This window comes from Bombina bombina, chromosome 1 (genome assembly GCF_027579735.1).
Source record: "Bombina bombina isolate aBomBom1 chromosome 1, aBomBom1.pri, whole genome shotgun sequence".
NCBI classification, from domain to species: Eukaryota; Metazoa; Chordata; class Amphibia; order Anura; family Bombinatoridae; genus Bombina; species Bombina bombina.
The window spans coordinates 1,528,736,751-1,528,753,328 of NC_069499.1; the positions used below are offsets into that span (position 1 = coordinate 1,528,736,751).

The window sequence follows — 16,578 nt, forward strand, 5'->3', positions numbered from 1 at the left end:
TGCTGGTCACTACTGCCTGTGTATCATGCTAGTCACTACTGCCTGTGTATCACGCTGGTCACTACTGCTGGTGTATCACAGTGGTTACTACTGCCTGTGTATCATGCTATTCACTACTGCCTGTCTATCACACTGGTCACTACTGACTGTATCATGCTATTCGCTACTGCCTGTGTATCACACTAGTCACTACTGCCTGTGTATCACGCTGGTCACTACTGCTGGTGTATCACACTGGTTACTACTGCCTGTGTATCATGCTATTCACTACTGCCTGTCTATCACACTGGTCACTACTGTCTGTATTATGCTGGTCACTACTGCCTGTGTATCATGCTGGTCACTACTGCCTGTGTATCATGCTGGTCACTACTATCTGTGTATCATGCTGGTCACTACTGCCTGTGTATAATGCTGGTCACTACTGCCTGTGTATCACGCTGGTCACTACTGCCTGTGTATCATGCTGGTCACTACTGCCTGTGTATCACGCTGGTCACTACTGCCTGTGTATCATGCTGGTCACTACTGCCTGTGTATCACGCTGGTCACTACTGCCTGTGTATCATGCTGGTCACAACTGTCTGTGTATCATGCTGATCATTATTGCCTGTGTATCATGCTGGTCACTACTGCCTGTGTATCATGCTGGTCACTACTGCCTGTGTATCACGCTGGTCACTACTGTCTGTGTATCATGATGGTCACTACTGTCTGTGTATCATGCTGATCATTACTGTCTGTGTATCATGCTGGTCACTACTGCCTGTGTATCATGCTGGTCCCTACTGCCTGTGTATCACGCTGGTCACCACTGTCTGTGTATCATGCTGGTCACTACTGCCTGTGTATCATGCTGGTCACTACTGCCTGTGTATCATGCTGGTCACTACTGCCTTGCTGTGTATCACGCTGGTCACTACTGCCTGTGTATCATGCTGGTCACTACTGCCTGTGTATCATGCTAGTCACTACTGCCTGTGTATCATGCTAGTCACTACTGCCTGTGTATCACGCTGGTCACTACTGCCTGTGTATCACACTGGTCACTTCTGCCTGTGTATCATGCTGGTCACCACTGCCTGTGTATTATGCTATTCCCTACTGTCTGTGTATCACGCTGGTCACTACTGCCGGTGTATCACACTGGTCACTACTGCCTGTGTATTACGCTGGTCACTACTGCCTGTGTATAATGCTGGTCACTACTGCCTGTGTATCATGCTGGTCACTACTGCCTGTGTATCATACTAGTCACTACTGCCTGTGTATCACGCTGGTCTCTACTGCCTGTGTATCACACTGGTCACTACTGCCTGTGTATCATGCTAGTCACTACTGTCTGTTTATCACACTGGTCACTACTGCCTGACCAAACAGGCAGTAGTAGCTAGCAGAATACACAAGCAGTAGTAGCTAGCAGGACATACCAGCATGATACACAGACAATAGTGACCATGATGATACACAGACAGTAGTGACCAGCATGATACACAGACAGTAATGACCAGCATGATACACAGACAGTAGTGACCAGTATGATACACAGGCAGTAGTGATCAGTATAATACACAGACAGTAGTGATCAGCATGATACACAGAAAGTAGTGACCAGCATAATACAGACATTGGTGACCAGCATAATACACAGACAGTAGTGATCAGCATGATACACAGACAGTAGTGACCAGCATGATACAGATATTGTGAGTGTGACCAGCATAATACACAGGCAGTAGTGATCAGCATGATACACAGACAGTAGTGATCAGCATGATACACAGACTGTAGTGACCAGCATGATACACAGACAGTAGTGACCAGCATGATACACAGACAGTAGTGACCAGCATGATACACAGGCAGTAGTGATCAGCATGATACACAGGCAGTAATGATCAGTATGATACACAGACAATAGTGATCAGCATGATACACAGACAGTAGTGATCAGCATGATACACAGACAGTAGTGACCAACATCATACAGACAGTGGTGACCAGCATAATACACAGACAGTAATGATCAGCATGATACAAAGACAGTAATGATCAGCATGATACAGACAGTAGTGATCAGCATGATACACAGACAGCAGTGACCAGCATGATACAGACAGTGGTGACCAGCATAATACACAGGCAGTAGTGATCAGCATGATAAAGACATTGGTGACCAGCATAATACACAGACAGTAGTGATCAGCATGATACACAGACAGTAATGATCAGCATGATACAGACAGTAGTGATCAGCAGGATACACAGACAGTAGTGACCATCATGATACAGACAGTGGTGACCAGCATAATACACAGACAGTAGTGACCAGCATGATACAGACATTGGTGACCAGCATAATACACAGACAGTAGTGATCAGCATGATACACAGACAGTAGTGACCAGCAAGATACAGACATTGGTGACCAGCATAATGCACAGACAGTAGTGATCAGCATGATACAAAGACAGTAATGATCAGCATGATACAGACAGTAGTGATCAGCATGATACACAGACAGTAGTGACCAGCATGATACAGACAGTGGTGACCAGCATAATACACATACAGTAGTGACCAGCATGATACAGACATTGGTGACCAGCATAATACACAGACAGTAGTGATCAGCATGATACACAGACAGTAGTGACCAGCAAGATACAGACATTGGTGACTAGCATAATACACAGACAGTAGTGATCAGCATGATACACAGACAGTAGTGACCAGCATGATACAGACATTGGTGACCAGCATAATACACAGACAGTAGTGATCAGCATGATACACAGACAATAGTGGCCAGCATGATACAGACATTGGTGACCAGCATAATACACAGACAGTAGTGACCAGCATGATACACAGACAGTAGTGATCAGCATGATACACAGACAGTAGTGATCAGTATGATACAGACAGTAGTGACCAGTATGATACACCGGCAGTGGTCACTACTGTCTGTGTATCATGCTGGTCACTACTGTCTGTGTATCATGCTGGTCACTACTGTCTGTGTATCATGCTAGTCACTACTGTCTGTGTATCATGCTGGTCACTACTCCCTGTGTATCACGCTGGTCACTACTGCCTGTGTATCATGCTGGTCACTACTGACCGTGTATCATGATAGTCACTACTGCCTGTGTATCATGCTGGTCCCTACTTCCTGTGTATCACGCTGGTCACTACTGCTGGTGTATCACACTGGTCACTACTGCCTGTGTATCATGCTATTCACTACTGCCTGTGTATCATGCTGGTCACTACTGTCTGTATTAAGCTGGTCACTACTGCCTGTGTATCATGCTAGTCACTACTGCCTGTGTATCACGCTGGTCACTACTGCTGGTGTATCACACTGGTTACTACTGCCTGTGTATCATGCTATTCACTACTGCCTGTCTATCACACTGGTCACTACTGACTGTATCATGCTATTCGCTACTGCCTGTGTATCACACTGGTCACTACTGCCTGTGTATCACGCTGGTCACTACTGCTGGTGTATCACACTGGTTACTACTCCCTGTGTATCATGCTATTCACTACTGCCTGTCTATCACACTGGTCACTACTGTCTGTATTATGCTGGTCACTACTGCCTGTGTATCATGCTGGTCACTACTGCCTGTGTATCATGCTGGTCACTACTATCTGTGTATCATGCTGGTCACTACTGCCTGTGTATAATGCTGGTCACTACTGCCTGTGTATCACGCTGGTCACTACTGCCTGTGTATCATGCTGGTCACTACTGCCTGTGTATCACGCTGGTCACTACTGCCTGTGTATCATGCTGGTCACTACTGCCTGTGTATCACGCTGGTCACTACTGCCTGTCTATCATGCTGGTCACAACTGTCTGTGTATCATGCTGATCATTATTGCCTGTGTATCATGCTGGTCACTACTGCCTGTGTATCATGCTGGTCACTACTGCCTGTGTATCACGCTGGTCACTACTGTCTGTGTATCATGATGGTCACTACTGTCTGTGTATCATGCTGATCATTACTGCCTGTGTATCATGCTGGTCACTACTGCCTGTGTATCATGCTGGTCCCTACTGCCTGTGTATCACGCTGGTCACTACTGTCTGTGTATCATGCTGGTCACTACTGCCTGTGTATCATGCTGGTCACTACTGCCTTGCTGTGTATCACGCTGGTCACTACTGGCTGTGTATCATGCTGGTCACTACTGCCTGTGTATCATGCTAGTCACTACTGCCTGTGTATCATGCTAGTCACTACTGCCTGTGTATCATGCTGGTCACTACTGCCTATGTATCACGCTGGTCACTACTGCCTGTGTATCACACTGGTCACTTCTGCCTGTGTATCATGCTGGTCACCACTGCCTGTGTATTATGCTATTCCCTACTGTCTGTGTATCACGCTGGTCACTACTGCCGGTGTATCACACTGGTCACTACTGCCTGTGTATTACGCTGGTCACTACTGCCTGTGTATAATGCTGGTCACTACTGCCTGTGTATCATGCTGGTCACTACTGCCTGTGTATCATACTAGTCACTACTGCCTGTGTATCACGCTGGTCTCTACTGCCTGTGTATCACACTGGTCACTACTGCCTGTGTATCATGCTAGTCACTACTGTCTGTGTATCACACTGGTCACTACTGCCTGACCAAACAGGCAGTAGTAGCTAGCAGAATACACAAGCAGTAGTAGCTAGCAGGACATACCAGCATGATACACAGACAAGAGTGACCATGATGATACACAGACAGTAGTGACCAGCATGATACACAGACAGTAATGACCAGCATGATACACAGACAGTAGTGACCAGTATGATACACAGGCAGTAGTGATCAGTATAATACACAGACAGTAGTGATCAGCATGATACACAGAAAGTAGTGACCAGCATAATACAGACATTGGTGACCAGCATAATACACAGACAGTAGTGATCAGCATGATACACAGACAGTAGTGACCAGCATGATACAGATATTGTGAGTGTGACCAGCATAATACACAGGCAGTAGTGATCAGCATGATACACAGACAGTAGTGATCAGCATGATACACAGACTGTAGTGACCAGCATGATACACAGACAGTAGTGACCAGCATGATACACAGACAGTAGTGACCAGCATGATACACAGGCAGTAGTGATCAGCATGATACACAGGCAGTAATGATCAGTATGATACACAGACAATAGTGATCAGCATGATACACAGACAGTAGTGATCAGCATGATACACAGACAGTAGTGACCAACATCATACAGACAGTGGTGACCAGCATAATACACAGACAGTAATGATCAGCATGATACAAAGACAGTAATGATCAGCATGATACAGACAGTAGTGATCAGCATGATACACAGACAGCAGTGACCAGCATGATACAGACAGTGGTGACCAGCATAATACACAGGCAGTAGTGATCAGCAAGATACAGACATTGGTGACCAGCATAATACACAGACAGTAGTGATCAGCATGATACACAGACAGTAATGATCAGCATGATACAGACAGTAGTGATCAGCATGATACACAGACAGTAGTGACCATCATGATACAGACAGTGGTGACCAGCATAATACACAGACAGTAGTGACCAGCATGATACAGACATTGGTGACCAGCATAATACACAGACAGTAGTGATCAGCATGATACACAGACAGTAGTGACCAGCAAGATACAGACATTGGTGACCAGCATAATGCACAGACAGTAGTGATCAGCATGATACAAAGACAGTAATGATCAGCATGATACAGACAGTAGTGATCAGCATGATACACAGACAGTAGTGACCAGCATGATACAGACAGTGGTGACCAGCATAATACACAGACAGTAGTGACCAGCATGATACAGACATTGGTGACCAGCATAATACACAGACAGTAGTGATCAGCATGATACACAGACAGTAGTGACCAGCAAGATACAGACATTGGTGACTAGCATAATACACAGACAGTAGTGATCAGCATGATACACAGACAGTAGTGACCAGCATGATACAGACATTGGTGACCAGCATAATACACAGACAGTAGTGATCAGCATGATACACAGACAATAGTGACCAGCATGATACAGATATTGGTGACCAGCATAATACACAGACAGTAGTGACCAGCGTGATACACAGGCAGTAGTGACCAGCATTATACACAGACAGTAGTAATCAGCATGATACACAGACAGTAGTGACCAGCATGAAACACAGGCAGTAGTGATTAGTATGATACACAGACAGTAGTGATCAGCATAATACACAGACAGTAGTGACCAGCATGAGACACAGACAGTAGTGACCAGCATGAGACACAGACAGTAGTGATCAGCATGATACACATACAGTAGTGATCAGCATGATACAGAGAGTGGTGACCCGCATATTACACAGACAGTAATGATCAGCATGATACACAGACAGTAGTGATCAGTATGATACAGACAGTGGTGACCAGCATAATACACAGACAGTAATGATCAGCATGATACACAGACAGTAGTGATCAGCATGATACACAGACAGTAGTGATCAGAATGATACACAGACAGTAGTGATCAGCATGATACACAGACAGTAGTGATCAGTATGATACAGACAGTGGTGACCAGCATAATACACAGACAGTAATGATCAGCATGATACACAGACAGTAGTGATCAGCATGATACACAGACAGTAGTGATCAGTATGATACAGACAGTAGTGACCAGTATGATACACAGGCAGTGGTCACTACTGTCTGTGTATCATGCTGGTCACTACTGTCTGTGTATCATGCTGGTCACTACTGTCTGTGTATCATGCTAGTCACTACTGTCTGTGTATCACGCTGGTCACTACTCCCTGTGTATCACGCTGGTCACTACTTCCTGTGTATCATGCTGGTCACTACTGACTGTGTATCATGATAGTCACTACTGCCTGTGTATCATGCTGGTCCCTACTTCCTGTGTATCACGCTGGTCACTACTGCCTGTGTATCATGCTATTCACTACTGCCTGTGTATCATGCTGGTCACTACTGTCTGTATTATGCTGGTCACTACTGCCTGTGTATCACGCTGGTCACTACTGCTGGTGTATCACACTGGTTACTACTGCCTGTGTATCATGCTATTCACTACTGCCTGTCCATCACACTGGTCACTACTGACTGTATCATGCTATGCGCTACTGCCTGTGTATCACACTGGTCACTACTGCTGGTGTATCACACTGGTTACTACTGCCTGTGTATCATGCTATTCACTACTGCCTGTCTATCACACTGGTCACTACTGTCTGTATTATGCTGGTCACTACTGCCTGTGTATCATGCTGGTCACTACTATCTGTGTATCATGCTGGTCACTACTGCCTGTGTATCATGCTGGTCACTACTGCCTGTGTATCATGCTAGTCACTACTGCCTGTGTATCATGCTAGTCACTACTGCCTGTGTATCATGCTGGTCACTACTGCCTATGTATCACGCTGGTCACTACTGCCTGTGTATCACAATGGTCACTTCTGCCTGTGTATCATGCTGGTCACCACGGCCTATGTATTATGCTATTCCCTACTGTCTGTGTATCACGCTGGTCACTACTGCCGGTGTATCACACTGGTCACTACTGCCTGTGTATTACGCTGGTCACTACTGCCTGTGTATAATGCTGGTCACTACTGCCTGTGTATCATGCTGGTCACTACTGCCTGTGTATCATACTAGTCACTACTGCCTGTGTATCACGCTGGTCTCTACTGCCGGTGTATCACACTGGTCACTACTGCCTGTGTATCATGCTAGTCACTACTGTCTGTGTATCACACTGGTCACTACTGCCTGACCAAACAGGCAGTAGTAGCTAGCAGAATACACAAGCAGTTGTAGCTAGCAGGACATACCAGCATGATACACAGACAATAGTGACCATGATGATACACAGACAGTAGTGACCAGCATGATACACAGACTGTAGTGACCAGTATGATACACAGACAGTAATGACCAGCATGATACACAGACAGTAGTGACCAGTATGATACACAGGCAGTAGTGATCAGTATAATACACAGACAGTAGTGATTAGTATAATACAGACAGTAGTGACCAGTATGATACACAGGCAGTGGTGACCAGTTTGATACACAGACAGTAGTGACCAGCATGATACAGACAGTGGTGACCAGCATAATAAACAGACAGTAGTGATCAGCATGATACACAGACAGTAGTGACCAGCATGATACAGATATTGTGACCAGCATAATACACAGACAGTAGTGATCAGCATGATACACAGACTGTAGTGACCAGCATGATACACAGACAGTAGTGACCAGCATGATACACAGGCAGTAGTGATCAGCATAATACAAAGGCAGTAATGATCAGTATGATACACAGAAAATAGTGATCAGCATGATACACAGACAGTAGTAATCAGCATGATACACAGACAGTAATGACCAACATGATACAGACAGTGGTGACCAGCATAATACACAGACAGTAATGATCAGCATGATACAAAGACAGTAATGATCAGCATGATACAGACAGTAGTGATCAGCATGATACACAGACAGTAGTGACCAGCATGATACAGACAGTGGTGACCAGCATAATACACAGGCAGTAGTGATCAGCATAATACACAGACAGTAGTGACCTGTCTGTGTTGCCGGAGTCTGTGTTGTCCTGTTGCCGGAGTCCAAGCCGCATCCCCTACCTACCCAGTCAGCCCATGTCCACCGGCACCTTTTAGCCCTAGGCTACACTCACTGTACTTGTCTCACAGCAGCTGATCGCCGTGCGTGCCTGCGTGCTGCTGTGAGTGTGTGTGAGACTGAGACTGTCGGACGTCACGTGATATTAGTAAAGGAAAAACTTGCACTCACTGGAACTTTTCAATAAATCGTTACAGTAAAGATTTATTGAAAAGTTCCAGTGAGTGCAAGTTTTTCCCTTTACTTTATATATATATAGATACACTTTTTTTTAACCCCCCCCCCCCCCTTATCTGTCCGGTATTTTTGTTGCAAACATCTGGCAACCCTAGACATTGCTGACTAGCATAATACACAGACAGTAGTGATCAGCATGATACACAGACAGTAGTGATTAGCATGATACACAGACAGTAGTGACCAGCATGATACAGACATTAGTGACCAGCATAATACACAGACAGTAGTGATCAGCATGATACACAGACAGTAGTGACCAGCATTATACACAGACAGTAGTAATCAGCATGATACACAGACAGTAGTGACCAGCATGAAACACAAGCAGTAGTGATCAGCATGATACACAGACAGTAGTGATCAGCATAATACACAGACAGTAGTGACCAGCATGATACACAGACAGTAGTGATCAGCATGATACACAGGCAGTAGTGATCAGTATAATACACAGACAGTAATGATCAGCATGATACACAGACAGTAGTGATCAGTATGATACAGACAGTGGTGACCAGCGTAATACACAGACAGTAATGATCAGCATGATACACAGACAGTAGTGATCAGCATGATACACAGACAGTAGTGATCAGTATGATACAGACAGTAGTGACCACTATGATACACAGGCAGTGGTGACCAGTTTGATACACAGACAGTAGTGACCAGCATGATACAGACAGTGGTGACCAGCATAATAAACAGACAGTAGTGATCAGCATGATACACAGACAGTAGTGACCAGCATAATACCGACATTGGTGACCAGCATAATACACAGACAGTAGTGATCAGCATGATACACAGACAGTAGTGACCAGCATGATACAGATATTGTGACCAGCATAATACACAGACAGTAGTGATCAGCATGATACACAGACAGTAGTGACCAGCATGATACACAGACAGTAGTGACCAGCATGATACACATGCAGTAGTGATCAGCATGATACACAGGCAGTAATGATTAGTATGATACACAGACAATAGTGATCAGCATGATACACAGACAGTAGTGATCAGCATGATACACCAACATGATACAGACAGTGGTGACCAGCATAATACACAGACAGTAATGATCAGCATGATACACAGACAGTAGTAATCAGTATGATACAGACAGTGGTGACCAGCATAATACACAGACAGTAATGATCAGCATGATACACAGACAGTAGTGATCAGCATGATACACAGACAGTAGTGATCAGCAAGATACACAGACAGTAGTGATCAGCATGATACACAGACAGTAGTGATCAGCATGATACACAGGCAGTAATGATCAGTATGATACACAGACAATAGTGATCAGCATGATACACAGACAGTAGTGATCAGCATCATACACAGACAGCAGTGACCAACATGATACAGAATGTGGTGACGACCAGCATAATACACAGACAGTAATGATCAGCATGATACAAAGACAGTAATGATCAGCATGATACACAGACAGTAGTGATCAGCATGATACACAGACAGTAGTGATCAGCATGATACACAGACAATAGTGGCCAGCATGATACAGACAGTGGTGACCAGCATAATACACAGACAGTAATGATCAGCATAATACACAGACAGTAGTGATCAGCATGATACATAGACAGTAATGACCAGCGTGATACACAGGCAGTAGTGATCAGCATGATACACAGACAGTAATGACCAGCGTGATACACAGGCAGTAGTGACCAGCATAATACAGACAGTAGTGACCAGTGTGATACACAGGAGTGACCACCATGATACAGATATTGTGACCAGCATAATACACAGACAGTAGTGATCAGCATGATACACAGACAGTAGTGATCAGCATGATACACAGACTGTAGTGACCAGCATGATACACAGACAGTAGTGACCAGCATGGTACACAGACAGTAGTGACCAGCATGATACACATGCAGTAGTGATCAGCATGATACACAGGCAGTAATGATTAGTATTAGGGTTGCACCGATACCATTTTTTTATGACTGAGTACAAGTACCGATACTTGTTTTCAAATACTCGCCGATACCAATTACCGATACTTTTTTTTTTTATGTCATGTGACAGTTTACCAAGCACAATGCAGACTAATTATTTAAGATTCCTTCTTTATAATTATAAAGGACTGTAATTCAAAAGACATTATGAAATAATAAAAAAGTTCACTGAACATGTTTATAAATAAAAAATATTACAATAAAATATTAAATTTAAAGGGGTGATGCAATTGGGTTGTAGGGCTGTTATATAACATCAATCTGACATTGGTATGGAGGTTCGACTCTAAGTTGAACAGTCTTTCACTTTCCACACTACTGCATGGGGCAGAAAAATATTTTTGGGCCATTTTAGCCAGAGCTGGAAATCTGTTTATTAACTGCCCAGTACTTCAGGGGTTTGTCTGAACAAGGTACAGTGATCTCTCCTACAATAATACAAATAATAGCAATTTGTATTGTCAGAATAGTAGTAAACAATTTTTAGTTTAGTCTCCACTCCAGTTTAAAATGAAATGGGAACATGCAGTTTGAAAAAACGCCACAAGATAGCATATGGGTAGGAAGTAGAGGTATCGGTTTAAGTATCGGTGCATTTGCACGAGTACAAGTACTCATGCAAATACTTGGTATCTGTACCGATACCGATACTAGTATTGGTATCGGTGCATCCCTAATTAGTATGATACACAGACAATAGTGATCAGCATGATACACAGACAGTAGTGATCAGCATGATACACAGACAGTAGTGACCAACATTATACAGACAGTGGTGACCAGCATAATACACAGACAGTAATGATCAGCATGATACACAGACAGTAGTGACCAGCATGATACAGACAGTGGTGACCATCATAATACACAGGCAGTAGTGATCAGCATAATACACAGACAGTAGTGACCAGCATGATACACATACAGTAGTGATCAGCATGATACAGAGAGTGGTGACCCGCATAATACACAGACAGTAATGATCAGCATGATACACAGACAGTAGTGATCAGCATGATACACAGACAGTAGTGATCAGCAAGATACACAGACAGTAGTGATCAGCATGATACACAGACAGTAGTGATCAGCATGATACACAGGCAGTAATGATCAGTATGATACACAGACAATAGTGATCAGCATGATACACAGACAGTAGTGATCAGCGTTATACACAGACAGCAGTGACCAACATGATACAGACTGTGGTGACCAGCATAATACACAGACAGTAATGATCAGCATGATACAAAGACAGTAATGATCAGCATGATACACAGACAGTAGTGATCAGCATGATACACAGACAGCAATGATCAGCATGATACCGACAGTAGTGATCAGCATGATAAACAGACAGTAGTGATCAGCATGATACACAGACAGTAATGACAAGCATGATACAGACAGTGGTGACCAGCATAATACACAGACAGTAATGATCAGCATGATACACAGACAGTAGTGATCAGCATGATACATAGACAGTAATGACCAGCGTGATACACAGGCAGTAGTGATCAGCATGATACACAGACAGTAATGACCAGCGTGATACACAGGCAGTAGTGACCAGCATAATACAGACAGTAGTGACCAGTGTGATACACAGGAGTGACCACCATGATACACAGGCAGTAGTGATCAAAGGAATACACAGGCAGTAATGACCAGCATGATACACAGGCAGTAGTGACCAGCGTGATACACAGGCAGTAGTGACCAGCGTGATACACAGGCAGTAGTGACTAATGTGATACACAGGCAGTAGTGACTAATGTGATACACAGGCAGTAGTGACCAGCGTGATACACAGGCAGTAGTGACCAGCGTGATACACAGGCAGTAGTGACTAATGTGATACACAGGCAGTAGTGATCAGTGTAATACACAGACAGTAGTGACCAGCGTGATACACAGGCAGTAGTTACCAACGTGATACACAAGCAGTAGTGATAAGTGTAATACACAGACAGTAGTGACCAGCATGATACACAGGGGCCGATTTATCAAGTCTTCAAGCTCGACAGAAACAGAAGTTATGAAGCAGAGTCTAAAGACCGCTGCTCTATAACTTGTCCACCTGTTCTGAGGCCGCGGACAGAAATCAACTCGATCGGGTTGATTGACACCCCCTGCTAGCGGCCAATTGACCGTTCGTATCATGTCTACTCACACTATGATAAATCTACCCCACAGACAGTAGTGACCAGCATTATACACAGACAGTGATGATCAGCATGATATACAGGCAGTAGTGTCCAATTTAATACACAGAGAGTAGTGACCAGCGTGGTACACAGACAGTAGTGACCAGCATGATACACAAGCAGTAGTTATCAGCATGATACAAATGTAGTAGCATCCAGTAGAGTACACAGTCAGTTGCAGCCATCATGATACACAGGCAGTAGTGACCAGCAATATAAAGAGGCAGTAGCAATCAGGATAGTAAATAGTCAGTAGCACCCATCAGACAGTATATATCCTGCTTGAGTAGAGCTGTTCCATAACAGTCACAGGAAAGTAGATTTGGCTATAGACTGGGTGATTTGTATGTGAGAGCAAGCTGGGTAAATAATTCTGTCTAGTTGTTCGCCCCTTACAGAAGTGTTAGCCAGTGCTGTGCAGGACAAACAAAGGTGCTATATTGGAAGAGGTATATTAGCTGCTATGACAATGACAGCTACCAACTGTCTCACAAACTGTGGGATTTTTGTGGTTTGGGAGCACTCTCCCATCTACAGAGACCCATTCAGGGCAAATGTTCCAGTTTCCAAACAGGGACCTTCCAGACATTCCCAATAGCCCACAGTCTCAGCTCATGCCCAGATCTGCCCATGACTCCATCCATCTGGTCCCAACTTCACCCACTAAACACCTGCTGGTCCCAGCCACAAGTCTCAGTCACCTTTAAGTCCCATAAGGTCTCCAGGAAATCTAAATAGTTATGGGATTTCCACCTACATACATACACTGCATATGTTATACTGCAGTTCAGATTATTGTCTGTTTTGTTTTCTTAGCTGATCCTAAAAAGCTGCTGTATGAATTAGACAAAAAGCTTTAATTAGTAAACAGTAAAAACAGATAAAAAACTATCACACGATTATTGCAGGTGGGTTCCTGCAAGGATTTTCAAAAGACCTTCACACAAACAAATATAAACATTTCCTATAGCGAACACAATATTTCAGTATTTTAATAGTAGCATTAGAATGTTGATTCTCATAGACTAGTATCTATGGAAATCAACATTCAAAGGTACACCAACCTCTTATTTAAACAGTCAATAAGAACATTTGTTCTACAGAAACATTTAAATAGTATAATGACTGTCAAAGGGAACAATAGTAAGGAGAATTATGAGCCTTTCAGCTTTTTTGTGTGAATAGGGTCATTAAGGGCCAGATTACAAGTGGATCGCTAAATATCGATTTCATGAAAGCCATATTGGCGCTCTACTGTGTAATACCAGCGCATGCTAATGTGCAATGGTATTACTTGTTTACAGCAATGCGACCCCAAGCTTACCTTCGCATTGCTGGGAAGCATTGCGCTCACAAGAGTGTGCTTCCATAGGCTCCAATGGGAGCCTCGTTCTGATGCCATCAAAGACGGCATCAGAACCTTGCGCAGCGCAGTGATGGCAGCAACTTTTTAAATATATATGTATATGAATATATACATACGTATAATATGTGTATAAACAAATATTAACACCAAAATATATATTTATATAGTCATATACGTACAGTATATATTTGCTGGGAACACACAGTTCCCATAGATAGCAATGAAAAGGCGGCCTCCAACTTTAGACCCCAAAAACTGCTTAGTGCAGTTGTTTTTTATTTAAAAAAAAAAGCTAAATTTTTTTAATTAAAACTATAGTGACCCCTCTTTTGAGGGCATTTGTGGCACTTTTAGAAAATTAACCTGGTATTGGATCTCACGGTAGCAATAACCAGCCACTTGTAATCGCTGGTTATTTATTGCGCGTCCACAAAAGGCGATAATTTAGAGCTCCACTTGTAATCTAGCTCTAAATATTTATATTTAAAGCATTTCAAAATGATCTGTGTATAAAATAAATTACAGAATAGTGTAATTTAACCCCTTACATGCATATAACAACTCGTTATTTGTGGCTTACCACCAGGTGTTGTCATTCTGAGGGGGTCCCCCCCCGGCTCCTGCAGCCAGGGAAGGAGACAGCAGTTTCTTTCCCCATCACCGGTTCTTGGCGGAAGCACTGATAATGTCACCAAACCCCTTTGTACAATAAAATGTGGGTTTGAAATATTTAGGAAATAATGACTCCCCTGCTGCTATTTACTATGTACACTATTGAAATAAAGACACAAAAGTACTAAGCAGCGTAAGCGTAAGCTGCTTTGGAGCCCTTGCAGGGTAAGCTTGCACATGCTCTTTTTGTTACAATCACCCGGAACAAGTTCGCTCAAGGTGATTGACAGGACCTTCTCTCACACGATTGGTCACACGAGGAAAGGGGGGCCGCCTCACACTCTGCAAAACACTCTGCGACAGGTTTTAAATTTTTAATCCTTGTCCACAAAACTTTTAATACATGGGCCCCAACGTTTTTGTTTAATTATTTTACCACATTAAAATATTTATGCAAACTAAAATTATTTACTAAAAATCCTTTTCATAAAAATTAGGTATAATTTGTGTGGATACCTCAGAGAAAACAAAAGTTGAAATTGATTTATAAATGAGGGACAAACTATTAAAAGAGTTGTAGCTCTGTGAAAATTGTCATTATCCTTTTCCTAGCATAATTAAATAGTTTTTCAGTCCAGAGACACTTCTTGATTATTGATATATTATTTCCTTCGTTGCAGCCAATTTGTTACAAGTAAAAATGGATACTGCACGGATTAACCAATCACTGTGCAGCATGTAGGATAAGAATTACATTTGGGGGTAAATTTATTAATGTGCGAGCAGACATGATACGATGTAGCATATCATGTCCGCCGCACATTGATAAATGCCGACAGCATATGCTATCGGCATTTATCATTGCACCAGCAGTTCTTGTGAATGGCTTGTGCAATGCCGCCCCCTGCAGATTCGCGGCCAAGCAACCGCTAGCAGGGGGTGTCAATCAACCCGATCATATTCGATCGGGTTGATTTCTGTCTGCCGCCTCAGAGCAGGCAGACAAGTTATGGAGCAGCGGTCTTTAGACCACTGCTTCATAATTTCTGTTTCCGGCAAACCTTGATACATTTACCCCTTGGAGTTTAATTAACCTTTAAAATGGTGTGCTCTTAACTGCACTGCAGAGAATCAAAAATATGAGCTACCTCTAATACACATTTGTATTTTGTTACAGTGCCTTCCTTCTGGGGATTGGTAAATTCAGCTTGGAATTTGTGTGCAGTTGGAAAGAGACAGTCTCCTGTTAACATAGAAACCAGCCATATGATTTTTGATCCATTCTTAACACCACTACGTATTAACACAGGTGGACGAAAGGTAAGATTTTTTTTTTTTTACTTTCTTTAGAAAATATATACTCCGTGTTTATGAAGAATGTATATTTGTTATACTGT

The 16,578-nt window shown here is 43.2% G+C and overlaps 1 protein-coding gene across 1 annotated transcript in view; it reads left to right on the forward strand.

The window, feature by feature from the left end:
- The window catches only part of CA10 (carbonic anhydrase 10), a gene marked incomplete at its 5' end in the record, with an annotated part of 205,775 nt that overhangs the window by 38,706 nt on the left and 150,491 nt on the right, over nt 1–16,578 (forward strand). The window contains one exon of the mRNA XM_053708336.1: nt 16,359–16,501. Within this exon, the coding sequence (XP_053564311.1) occupies nt 16,359–16,501 (143 nt within the window). The remainder of the gene's footprint in view (nt 1–16,358; nt 16,502–16,578) is intronic.